General features: G+C 38.7%; 1 protein-coding gene across 7 annotated transcripts in view; it reads left to right on the top strand.

Moving 5' to 3' along the window:
* Nucleotides 1-24,892, top strand: part of b3gat1a (beta-1,3-glucuronyltransferase 1 (glucuronosyltransferase P) a) — a 71,793-nt gene that overhangs the window by 39,431 nt on the left and 7,470 nt on the right. For 3 of the 7 annotated variants that reach the window (XM_067508659.1, XM_067508661.1, XM_067508660.1), the window contains 4 exons: nucleotides 14,474-14,647; nucleotides 17,500-17,642; nucleotides 19,564-19,635; nucleotides 19,741-20,252. In XM_067508659.1, the coding sequence (XP_067364760.1) occupies nucleotides 17,531-17,642; nucleotides 19,564-19,635; nucleotides 19,741-20,252 (696 nt within the window). In that variant the 5' untranslated portion in view covers nucleotides 14,474-14,647; nucleotides 17,500-17,530. The remainder of the gene's footprint in view (nucleotides 1-14,473; nucleotides 14,648-17,499; nucleotides 17,643-19,563; nucleotides 19,636-19,740; nucleotides 20,253-24,892) is intronic. The other 4 variants (XM_067508663.1, XM_067508665.1, XM_067508664.1 and 1 more) reach the window with 4 other exon arrangements.

Raw genomic sequence — 24,892 nt, 5'->3', positions numbered from 1 at the left:
ATTGTATGTGATTACTTACATGGAGGGGAAATGAGCAGTTCAAAGATAATAACGCATACATTTGGTGGTTTTTAGCAAGCAGTTAAATGCATCAATATTTACTTGTTTAACCCACTACACGATAATTACATTTGTGCCTCTGGCAGGTTCGCGTCCTAAAATGCAAGCATATAAATGGCTGACCTAAAATTTTATGGTGAGAAACCAGCTGCCATGAAAATGCTTTGTGAATGAGTTTTTATGTTTCTTATCTTAGTTGTTTCTAAGTGGTTTTTAGACCGAGGGAGACCTTTGAACTTGTAATTAAATCTCCAACTAATTGCTAACTTCAAAAAAATCCTTAGCCACTTTTGCAATATGCAAAACAGAAGACATTCAAAAAACATTATCAAATGTTTAAATGTTTCTAATATATGTAACTACTGTGTGCAACAGTACCTTTCAAAATCTCTGAATTTGGATGCAACATGCTAAGCACATATACAAACATGCAGATTTCACAGACATGCATAATATTGGATTGTAAGGTTAGAAAGAGTAGTTGTGCCATGATGTAACTGTTTGCAATTTTATTGCTATCATGAGAGATGTTTCTTAACAATTCCCTCCTAAAAACTGAATAATTCAGTGCACAGCAACCTGGTTTTAAAGTTTAAATCATTCACAGAGGAGGTGTAGAGTACAGGTACTGTAACAAATGCACTACATGCAGGATGCATGCAAACAGAATGGAAATCTTTTGGAGTCTTTTAGCTCAAAAAGGGCCAAAAAATATGCACCCTTCCAATTTAAACTAACATGACCCAAATACTGGTTCCACAGCAGTTTGAGATTTATCCACGAGTCAGTTGGGTGCAACGCTCCATGGTACCTGCACATAGTGAGCTCCTGCAAGATTAGATAAGTAGAATTGTACTACGGCTCAGCCAGTTCCTAGGGAATTAGGAAAGCTGGGGTTGAGTTGTCTGATGAAACCCACAGACAAATAGGCAACCTACAGCCATAAGCGCACACACAAAAAACACAAACACAATTGCATCCTTTCAAAGACACAGACACACACAAAGGAACACCAAAATACAACTGGAGGATTTAAACAACACAAATCCCCATAAAGTCCATCAGTGCATGAATGTGTGACATTAGACAGTCTAGGTCAATCCCAACTAGCACCAGTTGACAGGACAACAGTCTTAACTAAAGCAAAACCAGATTAGCATCATCTCATTGTCTTGTACTGCAGTTGTACAGCCTTGACAACCCCCTTCAGGCAAGCTTTGTGCTCTATTTTTCTGGCCCAGTATAGGACCAGAGTGTGTGATGTTTAGGCTTTGGTACAAAAAGAACAAAAGTATTTTTACTAAAAAGAGTATTTTTTTTTGGTAGCACATTTGTGTGTACAAACACGTACAAAGCACAGCTACTTAAAGTCTCACCAGGTTAAATTTGAGATGATGATGCAATTAATTGTGATTGAATGCAGCCATGGTAAGACACTTTGAAAGTAGCCGTTTATTGTACAGTAAATACAAAACTGCATAGAATGTATTTTTTCAGAGGGTGCAATATGGCCTGACAATTTTATTTAGGAAGTGATTTTTGTTGGTCATCAAGAACAAAAGTGTGCCAGCATGTTGCTGCCAGAACAGCTGTAAAATGAAAAATGTGACGTTAATAACACTCTAGCAGAGTATAGCATGTGGTGCACATTCAAGGTAAACAAGTCATCATAGCTAAAACAGCTTGTCACTGAAATCCAAAATGACTCGTGCAGTATGGATGCGTTGCTCCTCTGGCTGTAAAACTGCTTGGTAAATGGACCACTGGGAAAGACAATTTTTTCTTACAGTTTGTTCTTGTATTAATAATTTTGAATTGAATGATTATGGGAAAGTAATGATGTACAGCATTTGTTTAAAGCCCAAAAAGCGCACCACCTTATCCCAAGGCTAACCCACGACTAAGACCCTCGTTTCCATGGTGACAATCAGTGACATTTACTGACTAGTGTTTCTATGGTAACAATAGGTGACCTGCTGACTAGTGGTACCAGATGACAAAAGGGCAAAATATAGATAATAAATTCCACAGCAGTTGCAATGGCATAAAAGTAAAGAGACTTTTAATTTTCTAACATAGACTGCAGTAAAACATTTGAAATATTTTTAATTTTCAAAAAAAAAAATGTTCCTGAAAAGAAGAACTGAACTGTACCATTTTAAGAAGATATACGATCAACAGCCACTTTATTGCTAGTACCGGTCTGGACCCTATTTTGTCTTCAGAACTGGCTTACTTCTTGGAGTATAGCGTTACCCAGGTGCTGGAAACATTTCTTTGACATTTTGGTCCATATTGGCATCACACAGTTGCAGCAGATTTGTTGGCTGCACATCCATAAATGTCTGCCAGATTCTGGTCCTGTCATCCAATGGTTACAGCAGAAATACAGACTCATCAGACCAGGAAACATTTTTTAAATTTTTCTATTGTCCAACTTTGGTGAGGCCTTTTTCACCTCTGTTTCCTGTTTTAGGTGACAGGAGTGGCACTTGGTTTGTGCTCTGATGTTGTAGTTTGGCATGTTGTGCGTTCAGAAATGCTTCTGCATACTTCGGTTGTAACGAGTGGTTGTTTGAGTTTCTGTTACCGTCTATCAGCTCAAACCAGTCTGGCCATTCTACTCTGACCCCTGGCATCAACAAAGCATTTTTACCCAGAGAATTGCCGCTCACTGACAAATTTCTCTTTTTCAGACCAATCTCTGTAAACCCTAGAGATGATTGTGTGTGAAAATCCCAGTAGATCAGCAGTTTCTGAAATACTCAGACCAACCAATCTGGCACAACAATCAAGCCACGTTCAAAGTCACTTAAATCACCTTTCTTCCACGTTCTGATGCTCAGTTTGAACTTCAGCAGACTGGGTTGACCATGTCTACATGCCTAAATGCTGCCATGTGATTGGCTGGTTAGATATATGTGTTAACGCATAGTTGAACCTAATAGTAAGAATAACACCTTATAAAGGTGCAGGTGAGTGTAGATTATATGTTTTTTTATTGTTATAGTCACTGACACATTTTCACAGTATGAATATAAATCAAACATGCTCTGCAAAAGGAAAGGCTTAAGAAAAGTTGTGATTTACCCAGAATGCAAATTAGTCTTAGTTACTATAGCCCAAATATAAATATGTAACTTTTGGCAAGGCATGAATTTTGATTTGAATATGAAGTCTTGTTAGTTATTGAATATTTGTGAGACCATCCCCTGATCTCCAATGTGATAGTCAAAAGCTACGTTGGTGTTTTATTTTTTGTCCGGCGAGGACAGGAGCTCTCCGTCAGGAGTGCGAAGCATACACATCCACATTAAACCCATCTTAAAAGAACATTTACTGTACTGTATCAGACCAAGTAATATTGAGCTTTACTAAACATCATGTAAAATAGAAATGGTAGGCAGGCTTTGTGATGCTAAATTATACTAACATAGCTGCTGGATTTCCAGGCAGGAGAGAACATGCCATCCATCATGTATGGTGCCTCTGGGCCAATCAGTAACACATTGTTTTGGTTGGTAATTACTGCGGCCCCCTGCGAGGGCAAATCATTATAGTTTTGAAAATATTCCTGGAACCTAATGCATAATTTTCTTCTAGTTTTCAGTGTCTGTAAATTGTGTGTGCGTGCACAAACAAACGGATGAGTCGATGAAGATTAATAGTTGTCCTCTGTCCTCTGATTTTATCATAAAACATAATCCAAGCAAGGAGGTTGATAATAAACAGTGACGTGAATGTATGCAGTTAGGTTTACAAATTCAAACACACACACACTTAAAATATGTACACAGACACAAATAGTGGGAAGATTTATGAAGCTGCTTTCTCATGTAGGATTACAATCTGGACACACAAATGAACTGTATGTTTGAGTGGGCTTTCAGTTCCTAGTTCTGCCCTAACTCAGAGCTTCATAAAAATCTTTTCACTCTGAATTGGATGAAGGGGCTAATCAATATAGAGTCAATGAAAATCTGCGCTGGTGCTGAACCAGAGGTTATTACATATCGCAGCCACACGGACAGAGAATGGGTCAATTCTTTGTTCTTTTGCAAATATTTAAGACAAACTGAGCACAAGAAAGATGAGGAAATCAAACTGTACTCAAAATTAGATTCAAAACCTGTTTTCAAAACAATTTTAGAAAACCTAAAGTGCTTTTGCTGTTACTAGACTGATTTGTGGTCTTATTTATGAAGGTAACCATGAGACATTTTGTCTGCATCACTACAACAAGGACAGTGAGCAATTATGACTGAACAGAACATCAACAGATGATCAATGAAAACTCAATCAAATTATTTTAAAAAAATATTGAAAAGAAAATTAAGCTAACAAATGTCAAATCTTCAATAGTAGGAAAAAGGAAATCTTTCATACACATTGTTAGGATGCAACATGATAACAGCAACAGTAGATAGATGGTTGTGGGGTGACAATGGCCTTTCCATTGCTTGTTTATACTCCATCCATTCAAATCGAAATCCTTGTGCTTTCTTAAAGGTCAAAGAACCAGAGGGGAAAGTCAAACATTCATCAAACTCATGATGACGTCACCTCCAAGAACAAAAAGTTGGGAATGCACTTTCATTAGTCACCAACATGAAATCAACACAGTGGAAGTGGTACATGATGTTGAAAGGCCAAGGTTTCACCTAAGGCTAAAAGTATGATCATGGTGGAGATGGTATAAAGATGTATCATGCGTGCATTGACATCTGTGGAGAAGCTGAGACTGTAAAAACAGTCGATGTTTGTTGGAATCTCTGTGCAGCAGTATGGATCCTAATACTGGAAGGATCATGTGGGAGGAAATAGCCTTTGATTTGTGCAATCAGCAGACATTTTAAGCAGTGCAAAAAGGCACAGGCTAGGAGCAGAGTGATTGAATGCAGGTCTGATAACACCTGATTGTAGCTCAGTTCCTTTCACAACCTCGCCTCTAACTTTGTTATTGTCCAAGTCTTTCTTTCTGTGGACTTTACAGGCCTAATTGGAGCCATTTCCACATATTATATAGTAGTCCCAAGAGGGCTCATTATAAATATCGGGCTGACGCACCTATTTTCTTCAGATACCCACTCATTAAGGTCCTATGGTCTAGTCTGGTGGCAGATACAGTAGTGATTCCTTCAGCCTACAGTCTATTGATCCCCATCAGGAGGTGGGAAAATTACACTGGCATTGGTTTGTGACTGCTTTAGCATGTGTCTGTATCAGTACTGAATGGGCACAGAACCAGGGATGACTCACCTCTTATTGCATCAAAAAACTGAACTTTAAGCGACTTTAAGCCTTTTGTAAAGGCTGCCGCAGATGTTGATAGAATATAACAATATTATACAAAGCTGGTTCCAGTACTGAGTATTTGAAAATGTTGCTTCCTAATAAGTTGCAAAGACACTATTTAATGGTTTGTTTACTATTTTGGTAACAGTCCCATTTGCCCTCTTGATAACAGTGTCATTATATTATTATTATTATTATTAACAACAATAATAATATATGATCTGGTACACTGTCTGCTGCTTGTACAGCATTCGTGAAGCTGAAATGGATTTGGTGACGTTGTTGTGAAGATATGCCGTCTGTCACTGCCATGGTGCTCTTTATCTCGGCAAAGTCATTCCTCCGTTGAGTCAGTGACACCTCTGTAATGTAGCATCAGCAGACGCACAGTTCCTGTGTCAACACTGTTCTGTTGGTGTCATATTTCTATGCCCCTGGGTACTCTTAGAATGCGACTGTGCTTAGCCGCATGCAAGCAAAGCAGGGGAACAAATAATAGGAGTAGGTGATAAGCAATGACTTGAGAGGCCAGCATAAAGCAGATTATGAAGGCTTGGGTTGAAATGTCAAAGGCGTCTTGTCTTTACATTGAGCTGGAAACTATGCTGACTTGAGACTTTATTAGGCCCACATTCAACACCATAACTTATCTGACATTTCACCGCTGATCTTTAAATGTCAATGATTTTATGATGGTATTCAAGAAATACCATTTGTGTGGCGTATGCACGCTAAACAATAATAAGGAAAACCTACCGTGTTTAATCTGTTGCTAAGAACTATTCTCATGCAGAACATTACGATATGCTTGCATTTGTAATATCACGTCTTTTCTGTTTTTGGCACTAGTAAGAACCAGATACGGATATGTAAACAAAAATAATTAACAGAAAACATTGTTATTGTTATTGCTATTGCTGGTATGATTTTATTAGTGCTTGGATTGTAACCAGTAATGTGTCAGCACATGAGTGTAAGTGCATCCTTTGTGACACCAGAAGTATTGGGCTTTTAGGATATCAGTGTGCTACTAATATTGTGTAAAGCATTACCAAATGGAATGACTCACATGTGCAGTTAGCATAGGAAATAATGATAATGATCATGTATCTACTAATTACCAAAGCTATTGAATGAGTTTCCACCACAAATTGGCTCTCTCCTGAGGGCCATGCTTTACTGGAAGGTTCAAAGCTCATGACACTGTATCATTGAGGGAGATCACATATACTGACATGACTAATTATGTAATTTAAAAAACACCAGAGATGGACATGAGCATACTGGCAGCTGTGTTGAGCTCATAAGTGTTAAGTGCCAAGTTCATCTGCCTTTGCATCAGACCTGACTTTAAAACCCCTACTTATCCTAGGGAAGGTTTTGCTGAGTGCATACTGTCCTTCAGCACTTGTGATATATTCACATTTACACATGCAGACACTACACACTCTAGACAACACAGAGCCACCTACAGTAGTTGTCCTATGTTGGTCATGGAACTGCTTAGCTCCATTTCCCCCACTGGCTTGTCTCTCCAACCTGATGCTAATGCTGTTTATGTCATTTTTTATGTCATAGAGTTTGGTTAATTTAACCTTTGTATTTTCAATTTACAACAGTAGCTAAATGTTTCTGATCTTTTGTCAAACGAGCGGCACATTTTCTTAGTGAACACCATCCATAAGGAAAGCCTTTACTAACCTCTTAATTACTCTTCTCTATTTGCACCAATTATTTTCCAGCCCAAACAAAACTCTCCGCTGCTCTGTCACTGCATTGGATCAAATCCCCTAGGTTTAATTAGTGATGATCAGATTCATAATTATATATATTTTCTCTCTACAAGGGCATATAATTGGGAGACTTTTACACTTGGGAATCTTTCATCTGGAAATCCATGGTCTAACCCTCATTAAGGAGCTCAGAACTCAGCCAAGTTAGCAAGTTGAAGTCTGAGAGCGAGAAGGTGCAGAACATAGTCGAACACCCAAACTCACCTTCAGGAAGCAGCCTTTGATTAGTTAATGAAACAGGGAGCCTGATTTGCAAAACCTTTAACCTTATGTTTAGTCATAACAAGCAAGTTCACAGCGCAAGACATGTCACATGCAGTTGAAATGAATGCCCTGTACATCAAAATGGGTTTTTACAAAAGTAATAATAATTTCATTGTCCAATTTCATTATGAATGACTGTCCATAAGTTCAGATTCAAATCATTCTTGAAACTCTCCAAAGTCTTTGTTGCACTGATTAAGTGTCATTTGCAAAAAAAATCTCTGCTTCATGATTTATATTTTTGTCATGTTAATAACACAAGACACATTTTCTATTTAATGTGCAACCAAATGCCTACACTAAACACCTAAACACCTTGATTATGTTATGAATTTTCTTGGGTGTGGGTGAAAGTATGGCTGAATACTTGTCCTATAACTGTCATAACTATTTAGGCAAAAAGCCGTTTCGGCTAGTTTTAGTTTAAACCTTTTATTTACTTTAAAAACACAAGATTCGTATAAATCTTCCCATTCTAAATGTAACATTTATTGATATTTGCAGATGATTTTATCTAAAGCAACATACACAGCAGGTTCTGGTTCAGTGTCTGGAGATTTAAACACTAGACCTGCAGTTGCAATTGAAAAGCCTGCTCTACTGCCCAAGCCACAGCAAAATAATTTTTAGAAGAGAGAAGTTGTAATAATGTCTTCATTTATATATGTAAGGTAATGTATGTAAGATCAAATAGTTAAAGTATTTAGAGATATAAGTGAATTTATGTTTAAACTATTTCATTCACGTATAATAAGGTCCTCACCAGTTCAGGTTAGTATGAGTAATAGTTAAAGCTAGAAACTTCTAGGGTCTTGAAGTTTTGTGTAATGAATCAAATCACACGAGTAAACAGTGTCCAGCACTGCAACATGAGCACATGGGATATATCTATAATCAAGATAAATTTGCAAAACTCGCAATTCTAAGCTAATCCATGTCAGATCTATGACTGAGTAGGAATCAGGTAGTAGTCAAAATAAGAAGGATCTCCCTCCCTGTGGTCTCTCCAAGATTATATATTTTTTGACACTGTTCTGATCAGAGCAGAGCTGTGCTGACCCAACATGACAGGTCCAGGTCTCAATGGCAGCCTCTGCAATCCTGGCAGAGCTCCTTTAGTCCGCTCAGCCAGCTGCGAGGCTGCATCACGTTCCCAGGTCGAGCATTGGAAATGTGCCCTGAGTGAGCCGGACCATAAATTAGTCAGGATACGTTAAGGGCAGTCCGCGCCAGGCTATCCCCCATGGTTATCAGCACAGGAGAACCTGCCTGAAGGTTGGTGCTCTTAAATCTTTTATCATTACTGAGGTAGCCTGATCCAAGCATAGACCGGGGCAATCAATCAGGGCCTGTGCTCAGAGTTAATGGCTTCTTCAAGTTTCCCTCAAAATAAAACAGCGTCCTAATATAAATCAAGCATGAGAAACTGTCACACAATGTTAAGTTTAATGTATGAAGCAGCATTTACATAGTTTGAGCTAACAACTGCTGTACTCTAGCAACAAGAGAAAATTTGTTTGACATCAGCTTTTCAACCTACAGCTGTTATTTGACGCTTAGACACAACAAGGACCCACTTACTATTTACTATTAATTATTATCATTAAAAGTTCATACTAAGTTCCAGTTGGTAGTTTAATGTAAAATTTAGATTATGACAGTCCTGTAAACAGCATAGCTGTCATTCCTGCGTTCTTACCACAGTGTTTATACAGTAGCTGCCTTCCCTGCATTTCTATTATTAGCTCGACTTAATGCTGGCACTTGTTTCATGAGGAGAGGATCAAATTTTGAAGAGAGTCGCTGCATGACAAGTGTGAATTGGATTGATGGGACAAGTAACACAAAACTAGCATGAAGGCGACCTTTGATTGAACCCACATCTTTTAATATGAATGGTGGCACAGCCCCTAGCAGCAGGAAAATTGTCCATCCAACACAGGGCACACAATGAGCCTTGATAGTTGTATGCTTGTTTTAATTCCAAGAACTTTAAACACTCTCGTTCACATTTGAAAAGCAAAATAATTACTACGACTGTTCAAAACAACAGTATGCCATCAGTTCCCTCTCTGCCCACTAATGAGTTTAATTAGTTTTTGAGAAAAAGACAAGAAAAGATTCAAGCTGTCTCAGTGCACCCAGGTCTTTAAAACACAAAATTGTTCTTCACTACATCGTTAATTGTAATAGTTTTTCATGTGTCGCATTTTACAGTTTGTCTTTCTGAATAAAAAACAATTTGAGTCTGAATTGTTAAATATAATGTACATATACAATTATGCCACTTGGGAATTAGCATAGAAAGTACAAAGACATGTTTATTCAGTAACCTATAAATTCCTGTTTCTCATTTAAGTCTGTTACATGTAAATTTCCGTTAAAATTTACCACTGTCAACAACCCAAATGCGTCTACATATATGACTTTTGGTAATAATGTTGATAACAATTCGGTGAGAAGCAATATGAAAACCTAAACAGATCACCTACATCTTCTTTACCATACCTCAAAAGCAATTATGTCTGTTTGGATCAATACCCACAAATTTAAAATTCACTTTTAATGACACCTGTAGACAGAGCTGAATTTTAAGGCTATGACAGAAACATCAATAATGATCTATTGCAGCAACTTGTCTCCCAAGGTTCCCCAGATATTCCTGAAAACTGTTCTGGGCTTTGCCAATTTGGTCAGAGACCAGTGAATTCATAAATGTAAGCGAATGATTGGACACACCAGGACACACTATCTCCAGAGAGCCTCTCCTCCATGCTGGCTGGAGAGTACATAGAAATGATGCCACGGCAAAGCAAGCAAGGAAAAGATGATGTTATTATTGGTGCTCAGGAAATAGGAGATGCTCGGGCCAAGGGATCTCAGAGAAGTCAGAGGCAGACTCGATTACAAACTTGGAAACTTGCCCCTGCTTGGTTTTGTGAAGACTCAGCTTTACAAAATCTGAGAGAGAAGGGGACAATGTGTGAGCAAGCAGTTCTGACCTGATGGCTGTGACTTCTTTCTCACTGTGAGCGACTGAGTAATTAATTATTAAAGGTTAATGTTTGATGTCTAATAAAGCTTTTTTATGACCCAAAGTGCAGTAATGCACAACAACATATTTCAAAAAATATATGGAGAGTTTAAACATTATATAATGTGAATGTTAATAAAAAGAGCGCATAATTAATTGGGGTGATTCTGGCTCTGTAGGTGGGGTAGGCTGTCTGCCAATCACAGGGTCGCCAGTTCAATCTTGACTCCTCCAAACCATATGTCAAAGTGTCCTTTCAGCATGACACCTAACCCCAGGTTGATCCTGGTCTGTGTTTGTGCTCGGTAGTGGCTTTGGATAAAACTGCCTGCCAAATGATCAAATGCAGAGAAAGTAAAACAAAGGAACTGGGAGAGGCAGAGCGAGTGAGAGACACAGAGGGATGCCAGTGGAAGAGAGCAGTGAAGATGAGTGTGTATGTGTGTGAGGCACAATGCAGATGATCAGGCAGGCAGCTGAGAGACAGGGTAGACTGAGGGCTGGAAAGTGTAATTATTATTCTTATTACATGTATCATTCTAAAATATGGTTTATAACAAGACATGACATATTCGAATCTTATATGACATGCCCATCTTTCTGACTGTTTTTGTGTCATTCATCACAACAATGTTGACCTGGTGAGACTCTGAGCCTGTACAGAGAAATACTTACAGACAATAGTATCAGATACAGTTCCATACTTGGCAAGAGAGACCTGAGAAAATAAAACACAGAACCAGTAACAATATTCCTACTGTTACTACTTCTTCAAAGATAAGTTGTGTAGACTTGTGTATTAATCCTAAAATAAACCCCAGATGTACAATGTCAATTATCAGAAGTCAGATCATCTGCATTGTTTTGTAAAACACGAGATCTTATTAGAGATACATTTTTAATATCATACAAAGCCATTTTCTCTGACATACTCTCACCTAATAGTAGGTGAGAGTAATATATTTAATATATTTTCACACCTCCTGTTTAAATTTTGGGAGTAATGGTGTTAGTTCAGCAATCAGTACAACAATTTTCAGACGTGGCATTGTTGCAGTGATTCTTTATTAATCAGCGGCAGGTGTTCCCTTCACAGCTGGTTAACCCGTGCTGATGTGAAAGGCTGTCAAGCTTCATTGTCTGCCAATGGCTCCTGCAGTGTGCACTATGGGACTGACTTTCTGTATTCAGCCTGGTATCCTCCCATCCACATCACACAGGTCAGATGCCATTGACACAAACAGGCCACCTAGGTGTTTATGGGGCCTTGTTACCCACAGTGTCACCTATTTGTTAGCAGAGATTAAAGAGAATAGAAAAAAGAACATATAGTGTACATTACTATACTGTACTGTACATTTACAACCCCAATTCCAAAAAGGTTGGAGGATGTGTAAATATTAATATAAACAGAATGCAATGATTTGCAAATCTCATCAACCCGAATTTATTCACAATAGAAAATAAACAACATATCAGATGTTGAAACTGAGACAATTTACCACTTTATGTGTAGCAGCAATACATCTCACAAAAAGTTGGAACAGGGAGATGTTTACCATTGTGTAGCATCGCCTCTTCTTTTAACAACTGTCTGACGGAGTTTTAGGAGAGGAATGTTGTCCTATTCTCGTCTGATGCGGGATTCTAGCTGCTCAACAGTCCTGCGCTTTTTTTGTGGGATTTTTTGTTTTATGACGCACCAAACGTTTTCTATTTGAAAAAGGTCTGGACTACAGGCAGGCCAATTCAACACCCTGATTCTTCTCCTGCAAAGCCTCTATGTACTTTTCAGCAATTGATGTTGTCTTTCCAGATGCGTAAGCTGCACATGCCATAGGCACTTATGGCCCCCCATACCAGTTTTTTAGTACAAAGAACAGGGCGTCCATGGTTTCCAAAAAGAATTTCAAATTTTTATTAATCTGACCACAAAACCGTTTTCCATTTTGCCTCAGACCATTTTAAAGAGAGAGAACATGGCAGCATTTTTGGATCGTGTCCACATATGGCTTCTTCTTTGCATGATAACGCTTTAACTTACATTTGTGGACGGCACAGTGAACTGTGTTCACAGACAGTGATTTGTGAAGTGTTCCTGAGTCCATGCAGTGATGTTCAGTACAGAATCATACCTGTTTTTAATGTTGTGCACCTGAGGGCCCAAAGATCACATGCATCCAATTTTGAGCTTCGGCGAACCTCCACCCATCTTTACATTCGAGAGGCTCTGCCTCTCTGAAATACTCATGTTACATACCCGTTACCAATTTACCTATATTGTTTTCAAAAGCTCCTCCAATTGTTTTTGAGTTGTGGCAGTTATTTTCTTTTGATGCCCCTATTTCAACCTTTTTGGAATTGGGGTACATTATGATCCTATATGACCTTTTTAAACACTAATGTCAGCATGCAACATGCTCTTTATGGAAATGCTAACTTGCTGTTTGGAAGTATAATGTTTACCATCATAGTTTGGCATGTTTGCTAATTAGTGCCAAACTTGGAAATGTCATCTTTTTCATTAGTCATAAAATTAAATACTTGACCGAATATAATTTTGTTTAAAGCAATGACCAAAGCTATTATTCATTCATAAATCTATACTGTTAGCATTGAAACAAAAGGTAGATTTTAAGTCCTTTTCTGTATATTTGGTACACACACAATTATGACTTCGAGCTCCCTCTGACTGGCAGTACTTGCCACATTGTTTGGTTTTCCTAAATATTCTCTTTTTAAAAATGTTTAGTAATAAGATGCTTTATTGGCCTTTGGAGGAGCTGAGATTCTGGCATGTTGTTATACTATAATGCATTCCATTCTGTTTAGCTCCATCAAAGTAAGTTGAAGTGTGTTATAAAGACATCAGAGCGACAACACTGTCATTGTGAGCTTGCATGTATGACAGTACCTGGCAGCAATTGTAAAGCCTTTGTATTGCTACTGTTTAGTTATTTTTCTTTATTATATTTTTTCTTGCTTGTCACTGTCATAAGAAGCAAATACTGCAGAGGCTACACTAACCCATGAAGACCGTTTTACATATTCATCTTTTATTTCCGTGTTTCACACATCTGATGTGAACCTTCAAAAGCGTGAATCTTCACTTTGAGGAATGGGACGATGAGTCAAGGCAATCTGAAAATAGATTGTTTTGAAATTTGGTGCACGTCTAGCACAAACACCCCCCACTGCATTACTGGGTCACAGGCAGTTTAAAAACAGTGCATTTCAGTAAAATGATTCTGGGGCTCCTGCTGTTCAACCTCCCAAACCCACATTTTTGCAGTTTATGATTTGCTTTCATAAAGTCCCTAAAAAACAGTTTTCAACCATTCAGTTGTGGAGCTGATGCAGCATGCAGACATCACTGAGTGAAGCATAAGCCTCCATAGAAGCAGCATTCCCTCAGATGTGTTTGAATAAGACATGATGCCAGTTTATTTTTGTAGCATCCCCCACCCCAGACTGCTGGCAAGCAGCAGAGTTGTGACTAACCTTCTTCCAATTTCACATTAGACATGAATAAAAAATGAAAAAAACTGAGTCTGTGTCTGTGCAGCTCACAATGAGTCGATTATGTCAAATTACATACAGTATCGAACAATATTAGACTTTCTATACGAGAGCAGAGACACTGCCTTATACAGCACAGGACTGGTAAACCACCAGGAGACAGATTCCTCATCTGAATCTGAATGATGTGCATCCAAATTAGAGTTCATTACATTTTACTGACACGTTTCTGCTCTGCTGCACTTTCAACCTCAGCTTTTGATGTTAAATAATGAAAAGACGTCCCCCACATCCACACTGCTCATTGAGGTGTCTATAACCAAGAGCCTCTGTAATGCATATGACTCTTAGACCCCGTCCAAACTGCTATGTTCAAACCCGCCTGATTGTCCTTAAATGTCTGTTGCCAGCAGATAAGGTGAGGTGTGGAGGGATTCATGCACTGTGAGAAATACTCACGATCTGTCATCACCAAAATGATATTCACTGAAATGTCCTCATCTTACAGTTCTCGACTCGGTGTTGCCTGTCTGCGTGAGTGGACACGGCAGAGAAAGGAGACAAGGGAATGGCTGGCTGCCGCATCATGAAGGATGTCACCACTACAAAGCTTGTCCAGTATGCAGTGTGGCTTTCCCAGCTGCGCAACACTAGTGGTGCCATGATCCAGTCATAACTGTGGGTGAGCATCCCAAGTATCTTTAAAACTCACATTTTTACATTATTCATCTGCAAGCAGTGATATTAAAGAGGCATCCCCAACAAATTTACACATCAAGGTCAGGTTACTGGTTAAACCGTTTATACGGCTCCATGTGGCTCCGGAGGAGATTTGTCAAATACCCCGGATGTTATCATACTGTAGCAATGTCATGTGGCTTAACTCTGCTCCTATGAGACAATAGTTTCAGGAAGCGACATAAACTAGAGGTGTGATGTTTGAATGAGGTGGCTTTTAAGTTGGCAGTAAGGTGCGAACAAAGGATTCTATCCTGCTGCATTTTGGGAAATGTAGGAAACAGAGTTGTTGGTGCTTGAGCCATATTAGGGGCTAAACTTCAAAGGTTTGTGCTGCTTTAATATAGATAGTTAATTTGCTTTTGTGGGTCCTCATGGCAGCAGTGCAATACTAAGTTGTTATACTCAACACTGTGCTTGCAGAATCATAACTGACTTTGAATAATAACTTGTTAGCTGGTTTTGGTGGACAGGTAAAGGCTTGGGAACAAGAATCAATTAGATCATTTTTAAATGACTTAACTTTGGCTACATTTACAAAGTCAAAGAATCTATTTCACCAGCAATGCTATCTAGATGCTCACCAGTGCTGGGAGCTTATGAGTGCCATGCAGATTATATGGTGAATTATATGGTGAATTACTGATACAGGAGTATGTTTTCCCTTTGGAAATGAGTGTATTCACTCCCCACAGAGTAGACATGGGAATTTACATATTTATAGGATTTAAAGGGATTGTTTGCATTTCAAAAGTGCAAAATAACTGTATAACATTTGGTGATGAAAAGGTCTAAAGGTCTTATTTTTCTTCATCTGTAGCATTTACATTGTCAACAATCTTTTACAAAGCACCCATATTGCATTTTTTGCACGGTGTGAAGGATTGTGTACTTTTGAAAACATGCCTTAAAGAGAAACATTCACCGAATTTATCAGTGAAATTCTCATTCCATTCACTCAAGGACTTACAATATGTGTAATTTTATTTTTTTACATAACTTATAATACTACTGTATTTCAGAGCCGTGCAAAGTTTTTTTATTTCCAGAGAGGACTTTAGTCACTGTACATCACCTCTCCAATGAGGCAGAGAAAAATGCAGTTCAATATGTTACCTTGTTTTGTCAGATTAAAGCACATACTGTTCCGTATAGGGTGTGGGATTTGCTTCACACACTTCACATTTAAGCTGTTTGCACCTGATGGTTTGAGCATTAATAGCATATTTATTTACAGACCTCAATAAACATAATTGGTATGTACAATTATGTTAGGTTTCAATATACTGCCACTTTCCTCAGCGGTGGTAGCAGAATAACTGTGGGAAATGTGATGGCTTGTTTTCTCATGTGTAAAGCTGAAATTAATATACCAAACACCTGTGCTCACATTGTGTCTGTTTTTCTCTGTTGTTTAATTGAGCAGATCAGTTAATAACTGTATTTTCCAGCTTGGCATAATGCCAGAAGCCTATTAAGGAGGAGGGCAGAAAGACCCCGGGAGAGATGGGGAGGTCTGTTGTATTTAAATTAAAGGTAAATGAGGTATATGGGAATAAAATAAAAGGATTGGTCACAATATTATCACAATTTAGAAAAAACAAAGTTACTAAAGTGGCAGTGGCTCAGTTGGTAGAGTGACTGTATCAAGATTTCAAATGCAAATCTTATTTTACCTAAATATTTTTTAGAACCACATAAATTTGAGTACAGCAGACTGTTGACCATAACCACAATTAGTGGCAGATAGTGGCACCATATTGCCATTTAAAATAGCATTAAGACATTTATATTGAAGGAACCTGCATCTGTTTTACTGAGACAGGATACACATTCAGTGTTTTTAATATGATTGTAGGACTTACAAACATAGGGCTTTGACCTTTATAGTTGAAAGTTCATTAGATCGGCTCTAGAAAGATTATTTACAGCTTTAAAATAAATCAAATTGTCATGAAGCATAAAGACAATTTAAAGAGCCAAACAATCCTGTTTCTTTGGTTAATGTCTAGTTCATGTCTTTCATGCTGTAATTAGATTTTTCAAAGGGATACAAGGCTGAACCAAATGATCTGGACTCCGAGGGACGGGCACATTTGCCAAAGCATCAACCCACAGCCTGGTGACACGGTTTCCTGCCATTTGGCAGGTAAATAGTTAGAGCACTGGGCATGAAGTTGCAGCCCTGTCCTCAGTGATGGCAGCAATGAGCTCATCGTGTTGGCAGAAGACACAAACTCCTGCTCCATGGCCTCCTCCAGTGGCTGTTTCCTTTTGTTGGCTGTTTCATGCTTATTTCTAGTTTTTTTGTTTGTTTGTTTTAAATAAAACAGCATCCATCTCCTTCAATTAGCGTCTCATTGAGGCAGGATAGTATTTTAGTATCTGTGACGAGCCTGGTGCCTTGATGTGTGTGTTTTTTGTCGGTTTTTGCTGGGCAGATCTGAGCGGAGATGTAGTTAAGTTAAGTTAAGTTTTCTCATGCTTAGTTCCTTGTTATGTTAAATAAACTTGCAATGTATCTCCCTGTTTTGTTGTAGCTGCTGTGCATCTTAACACAGCACTGAGTAGACCATTACACAGTTTCTGTCACTATTGTTTTTCTTTGTTCAATGCCATTTTGATGAAGGTGCCTAATAAGGTTTTTCAAGTGTAATCAATGATAATAAAGATCCTATGAATGTGTTTCCCAATCATCAGCAACATATGTGTATGTATTTTTTTTTTACAAAATGATTTGATGTGGTTCATCTTTGTTAAGTGTAGAATGATAATATACCCATTTTTCTTCTCCAGGTAATGCCAAGCCATATAACCAATCCTGGAGATGCCGAAGAGAAGAGATATTCTTGCCATCGTGTTGATTGTGTTACCCTGGACTCTGCTCATCACTGTTTGGCACCAAAGCGCTATAGCTCCACTCCTCGCCATCCGCAAGGGTAAGCAGTGCACAATACTCCAGTGGCAATATCAGACCTGAAGTGGGTCCTCAAATGTAACACTGCACTTCAGGTTTAGACAACAGGCCGTTCGTTCAAAGGCACTCACTAACCATGACCATCAGCTTCATCAGATCTCAATAACACTTGTCCAGTCATTGTAAAGCTCATCAGTGCAGACTGTTTATGCACATACACATACACACTCCTAATGCCTTTGAAATGTACATTATTGTAATATCATATACGATTCTATGATTCACTGTTCATCCATTACTTTTATGTTTATTTAGAGCTCATGGACTCTCATGCCTTGGCTCATCAAACCACGGGTTTCTCCTGGTGTGATGCTTCACTACACACTGCATGCTGTACACAGCATCACGTCAATCGTTTTATCCATTTGGGTCCAGACTATTCCCCAATTTCCGTCATTCAGATTCAGTGCAAATTAATTTCAGGTTGTCTCATCAGCAATTTGACATAATAAAAATGTTCACTCAATTAGCTTCATGGAATATCTTGCATCCACATGTAATATCACGCTTGCACAGCAGTCTGAGTCATTAATACACACTCATGAGCCCCCCCAGTCATCCCACAGAGACCACAAACTAACACTGCAAAATGTCAAGTGTGTTGCAGAGTAAACAATCCCAAATTAGACCGACAGCAAATCAATAGAGCTCTTTGCCCTCCTCTTATAATGCCATGAATCCACATCTAGGGGTTAACAAACCAAAGCAGGTTTAGACAAACGACTCTAGGCAGTCTGTACTAAAGATAATTTACAAATCATTTCAAATAATTAGTTTTTGAAGGTTATGTAAACACTTTACAAAGTAGGCAAAGTAGTAGTAATCATTAAAAAGAATACATTTCCACAACATTTTATGGTTCTGTTAAGGTGAATGCAACTAAATGCATAAAATCACTTTAATACAACGATGTTATGCTGAACTATATGGGACACAATAATGGGTAAGAAAATAATAACAATATTTTTGATAGTGCTACAATATCTGACCCAGCTCTACCCACCAGCTTCCTTTTTGTGCTCTTAAAAGAGAAGCTAGAGGTTTTTTGGCAGTGTGCCCGCTGGCAGCTTCTGTTGAACATCTGGCCATCAGCAGATTGTGTTAATCTATGCGCTGCAGAGAAATCCTCTTTATGTTGGAGGTGCGAATGGATCTCTGGAAGAACAGTGACGACAATTGCCATTAGCTGTTGCACAATAAAAATTTTGAAAATAAAAAATTGCCCAACCTTAATGATTATACATATTCTATCCATCAAAACCAAGCTATTGTGGTTGGAATACCAATACTGGTTTTACCACAGGAGTTAACTTGGCTTGATTCACCTGTTTACATTTTACCTTCTTACACAAAGTAATAAAAACAAATAATCCATATACACTAGATACTATACCCAGACATTCTCAAGACATAAAAACCTATATAAATGTCTGCTCCAACTCTTACAAATAATTATAATTACTAAATCTTACAACTTGCAAGACCCAGTTCACAATTAATATGAATTATAATATGATTAAAAATACAATGTGACTGAAGATGCCTGTGTACGCATAGGCATCTTGGCAGCAAAATACATTTTTACTGAAGACTAACACTACGAAAAACAGTAACTTGTGGCTTGCATTATTGCAAAAAAGTCATGTAGCAAACTGTAGAAATACAGAGGTGCAGGCAGAGGATGAAGAGTCTGGTGGAGTCTGAACAATAAAAGAGGACATATACTGGATCCACATACCCACTTTTTCTTTCTTTATAAAGAAAAGCCCAAAAGCGATGCAGGGGGAATAGCAAGGCGCATCTCTCCCCTCCCTTGTCTTGCGCTGTCTCTCTGTCCATCAGCTGTGTTACCCTCTCACAGTGCCTGCTTTCACTTTTTGCAGCCTGTCACCACCTAGTAAAAGAGATCTTTATCATTCCAGAGAGGCTTGCAGTTCGCCATCACCGGCTCTCAGGTACACTTTACCCCCTTTGGGTTTAAGTCACCTGAGGCAAATATACAAAGGGCAGCTCAAGGTTGCACTAATGCCTTACATGTCTTCTTATCCCCAAATCTGCAGATGATGGTGTTGAAGGCAGGAGGGAGGCAGGTGGCCAGGCACAGGACTCCAAGGAATACTGTGCTTCAGATAGAGACATTGTGGAGGTGGTGAGGACAGAGTATGTGTACACACGGCCCCCGCCATGGTCCGATGTGCTGCCTACCATCCACATCATCACCCCCACGTATAGTCGACCAGTACAAAAAGCAGAGCTGACACGGCTGGCTAATACTTTCCTCCACATTCCCAACTTGCACTGGATCCTGGTGGAGGACTCCCAAAGGAGAACGCCTCTTGTCACGCGGCTCCTTCGAGAAACAGGCCTTAACTACACCCACCTCAATGTAGAAACGCCCAGGAACTATAAGCTGCGGGGTGACACTCGGGACCCTAGAATTCCTAGGGGGACAATGCAGAGAAATCTGGCACTGCGATGGCTTAGGGAGACCTTCAACCCCAACAGCAGTCAAGCTGGAATTGTCTACTTTGCCGATGATGACAACACATACAGCCTGGAACTGTTTGAGGAGGTTAGTGCTAATATGTAGCAATTTTCACAGTTGTTTGAACAAATCGGAATAGTAGATAATTAAACACGGACCCTTATTGACATCTAGGGGTAGCCAAAGAACAATACACTGGAAAACATTCCTTTGATTTTAGCATGACTTTTCTATTGAAATTTCGATTACAAATTTGGCAAAAGCACACAATGATTTGGACAAAGCGGTTTCCTTATATTCTCTGTTACTAAATCTTTTTAGTGTGTAAACCCACTGGTCTACATAACATTCCTAGACATAACAATTTTGAACTCTGAAACCTGACGTTACTGCTTAGTCATAGTGGGAATTCTTTCACATCCTCAGCTGTAGCTTCTCAGTAACAAGTCTGCATCACTGTAGCCATTAGATGATGTGGCCTTTGTTATCGTGGCTATGGCCATGCCCCTTCTTTGGTTGTTAGGATTTTGTTTGTTATGCATCAATTTATGCTGGGTGATATACTAACTACATGCATGTCTAGGCAGAGTAGCTGAAGCTGTCCTCATAGTGCATTTATACGGAAAGGACCAGTGAGCAACAAAAGCATTCACAACTCTTTTTAGTAGAATCTGCAGAGTGATTGACTAAACTGTCAGTGTTTCATGACTGGACTCACACACTAACAGCTCCTGAGAATCAGGAGAAAGAAACACGAGAGAACAGAATAGTTCTTTGGGTCACAGTGAGATTTCATATAACTACCCACTCTGCACCACTATTTCAAATTCTCAAAGGCCATCTACCTTTTAAATTTTGTTGTGCTGATGCAAACTTGAGTTTTAGAAAAACAAACCATTTACAGAGAACGCGGTGGGTAATTCAGGGAGCCTGGAGACTCGACAATCTCAGTACAAAGCACACAGAGGCTGGTTCTATGTGTTCCGAAAGCAGCTATTCAACCAACAGACAACTGTTGGTGTTTTAAAGAGGTTATAGAGAAAGATCAATAGTATATTTTGCATTTCGTACAGAATTAGTTTGAAGACGTATAATGCTAATAATGTTCTGTCTGCACATGCATGTATTTACCTTTTGGTCCTATATTGCATGATGTAACGTGTAAGTATAAAACGTTTTTAATGCTTAATTTTTGATCCATCCCTATCAATTTTGTTCCATATAAACTGCAGGTGAAGTGAAACATACGTATCATAATGGTACCTCCCAACCATACGAACTGCTGTGGGCAGGTACATTTGTTAAGGGGACTGCAGAAAAGTTTTGGCATATAATCAGTACATCTCAGACCATCCATCTTGACATCGGTTAAATTACCTCAGTGGACACGGTCTAGGGCTCTCTCAGCCGTGGCCGCAAGTCTTGTTAGTAGTGCGGAGGGGTCCATAGTAAATGAAGTGCTAGGTATTGACGGGACCTGTCATTACCTTTCTCTGGGAATCAGCCGAAGTTTTCCGTCTCCCTCAGAGGCCCTCCATCACCTTCAGCAGGCCTATTTATGGGCCCAAGTAACGGCCCTGAGGGGTTGAAGGGAGACGGCAGGTGAGGGAACGACAGAAAAACAATGAGAGGAAAAGAGAAGGTGACAACCAGACCTACAGTAAACAGAGAGTTGACTGCAACTACAGTATAGTTTGCTGACACCATGATAATAATTCAGTTTGCTGACAGCAAGTAAATATCCGATATCTCCGTCACTGGAAAATGGGTACAGAAAGTGACTCCACCGGTGTCAAGACAAGGTTGAAAGAATCTGCACTGCTTTGTGTGTTGAAAATGGCCCATTGTTTTCTTTGAGAAATTACAATATATTTAAAAATATTGCTGTAACAGTAACACAAAAAAATACATTTAAACTACTCAACCGTTTTTTCAATTTTTTTTTGTCTATCCCATAATATTTAGTCTGACTCCTACCATAACACAAAAGAAGACATTCCAGTTTAAGATTAAGGTGGAGCTTGAGATTTGACGTGCTGCCTCATCGATCGGTCAAGCTTATAGAATAAGGTGTAAAGATCATTTATTAAAATGTGTCAGGGGAACAAATTCACAATCCTAATTTTGGGCAAAATTTAATTAAATTAAATTAAAAGCTTCAGCGGTTTAAGTTAGGACTAATTTCATGAATCCTTTTTAGCAACAAATGAGCTGTTTTTGTCAGCATCTTCAGCAGCTTCAGCACATAATGAGATCATAGCTAAAGTAAAGACAAAACATGGACACCCTAACTAGTAGCACCTTCAATGCAGTAGCTGGACACAACAATTTCCACATACACACCCCTCATAAAAGGAAGGATTTAACCCTAAAATCAATGTAACTTTGAAAGATACCAAATTAATTTAAATGACTCAGACAGCTGAAGCCAAATGTTCAATTCAGATGTTCATCGTCATTCAAGCCAAAAAGTCGTTAATGTTCAAATTTTAGTGCGTTTCAGTACTGTATTATCTGTATTGTCTTGTAAATTAAAGACTTTACGGTAATTTTACAGGGTGTTAAGTTTTGATACATTTAAGATGTGTAAAATGTTTTTTTTCGTAACGGAGTAACTATTTAGTTTGTTTTGATTTGTTTTGTTTGGTTTGTTTGTCTGTCCGGGGCACTCTTGAAAAATAGATGTTTAAAAGGTCTCAAGAGGTTTCCCTTGTAAAAATAGGAATACATTTGGAAATATTTTGGACACAACAGATCACAGATAGTTTTTGCTCCCTATCAATTTTATGAGATGTGTATTAAACTGATTGGAGCAAAACCTATTTTTAATCTTATGTGATACGTAGCAAATGTTTTAAGACGCATAATTTTAAATTCATCCTTTGAGATATAAATTATAAAGTGTAAATAGACTATATTTCATTGCAGCAGCTGTAGCAAATCAAATTTGCCACACGTTTTTATTAAATGCATAATTTTTGGTCAGGCCTAATGAGTAGTGAGGAACTTAATGAAAAATTAATTTGCCACTGTTAAAGTGCATGCCTGTAAAGAGCTGCATGAATTATTGAGGCATCATTAGGAATGTTTGTGTTTTATTCTCAAACCACAAAGTTATTTGTTGCATATACAATTTATAACTAGCATATTCTCTGTTCTCCATTTAAGCCTTTAGGAAGACTTTTAACCACTTAAATCCAGGAAAATGAAAAGAAACCCATATTTTCCTTAATAAAAGTAGATGATGATAAATTAATATTTTTCTCAATATTGACATTGTATAAAGGTGGCCCAGTGACCCGGTGGTAGAGCATTCAGGTTGGGATGCGGAAGGCTTGAATCCCACCACAACAGGTGTGGCCCCACCCAGCCACCAAGGGCCACCTTGGTGCCAGTCCTGAGCCCAGATTAAATGGGAGCGTTGCGACATGAAGGGCATCCGGCTTAAAAACTCATGCCAAATCAACGTGCCGAACATATTCGGCTGTGGCAAAAGCTGTTGATCTCATCTTTTTTGACATTATACATTAACTACCATCTGCAATGCAAATTGTGATATCAATATGTTTTCCTACTTTATTTTTGCTTAGTATGATCAGTCATTATCTGCTTTTAATTATTATTCCTTAATAAATAAAAGAATTTGAAAACTATACTTTTCTATTGTTTGTACAAACGCTACCTAGGTTCCAGCCTTCTTTTCCCTTCTTTTCTTTCCTTCTTTCTGCTGTTCTGATTATTCTGAAACACAGGCACTTCATCTCTGCAGGCCCCTCTCTAAGTGGAGCAGGAAATAGCACTTAAATGCACACATGGGCGTGCACACAATAACTGTAGCACAAATGAACAGTGAAACTCTGTACAAACACATCATACTCACCAGAATGGGGCAAGAGGAACTTTGTTGCATTTTCATTTGCTTGGCTGGCGGCAGAAGAGGGATTTGTGCTGTTTTACTCTGGCTTATACTATTCTCCCAACAGAGGCAGCAGGCGGAACACTCATTTTCACATTTTTAGTATAGATGGGAAAGTGACAAGCCTCTTGACATTGCCTGCAGAGCGCTTGATTTATGCTTCCTTTTGATTTTTAAAGCACACATATATCTGTGAGGGAAGCAGGCAGGTGATGTTTGAGCTAGATGGGTGCTAGATTCAGATGTGTCCTTGCGACAAGAAATGTGGTAACAGTTAGTAAAACCATGTGGATGATACTTTGTGCAGCTCCTTGGCATCGAACAACACCCCAGTGTTAATGAAGGAAACAGAACAAGAAAAAGGGATAGCTGACAAAGAACATACTGTAGACAGCCCCGTGTAGAAAATTTCAGAAGCAAAATCACATGGACACACGCTTATAAGCATTCGATCTCTCTTCAACCATTAACACCCAGAGCTCATTAGGACTGAACATCCTGCCAAATCTGATCTGGGTGCCCTGCACAGTTATTTTCCCTAAAGCTAAAAATCCATGGATTCCCATAAGCCCCCAGTCTGCTTCATGCTGTTCAAACTCTGTTACTCTCCGATTCCCTGAACTGACCATGTAGCCGCCCATCTAATCACACACCACATACATCAATCTGACACAGCAGCTCATATGCAAATGGGTATTTGCAAGTTTCCTATGCATGATTTTAATGTATATGCATGGGAGCAGTTTATCTAATAGACACATACTGAATTCTGTACATGCACTTGAACACACCTTTATTTTAAATAAACCTT

The sequence above is a fragment of the Channa argus genome, chromosome 6 (genome assembly GCF_033026475.1).
Source record: "Channa argus isolate prfri chromosome 6, Channa argus male v1.0, whole genome shotgun sequence".
Lineage (NCBI taxonomy): Eukaryota > Metazoa > Chordata > Actinopteri > Anabantiformes > Channidae > Channa > Channa argus.
This window is presented reverse-complemented; position numbering and strand designations above follow the sequence as displayed.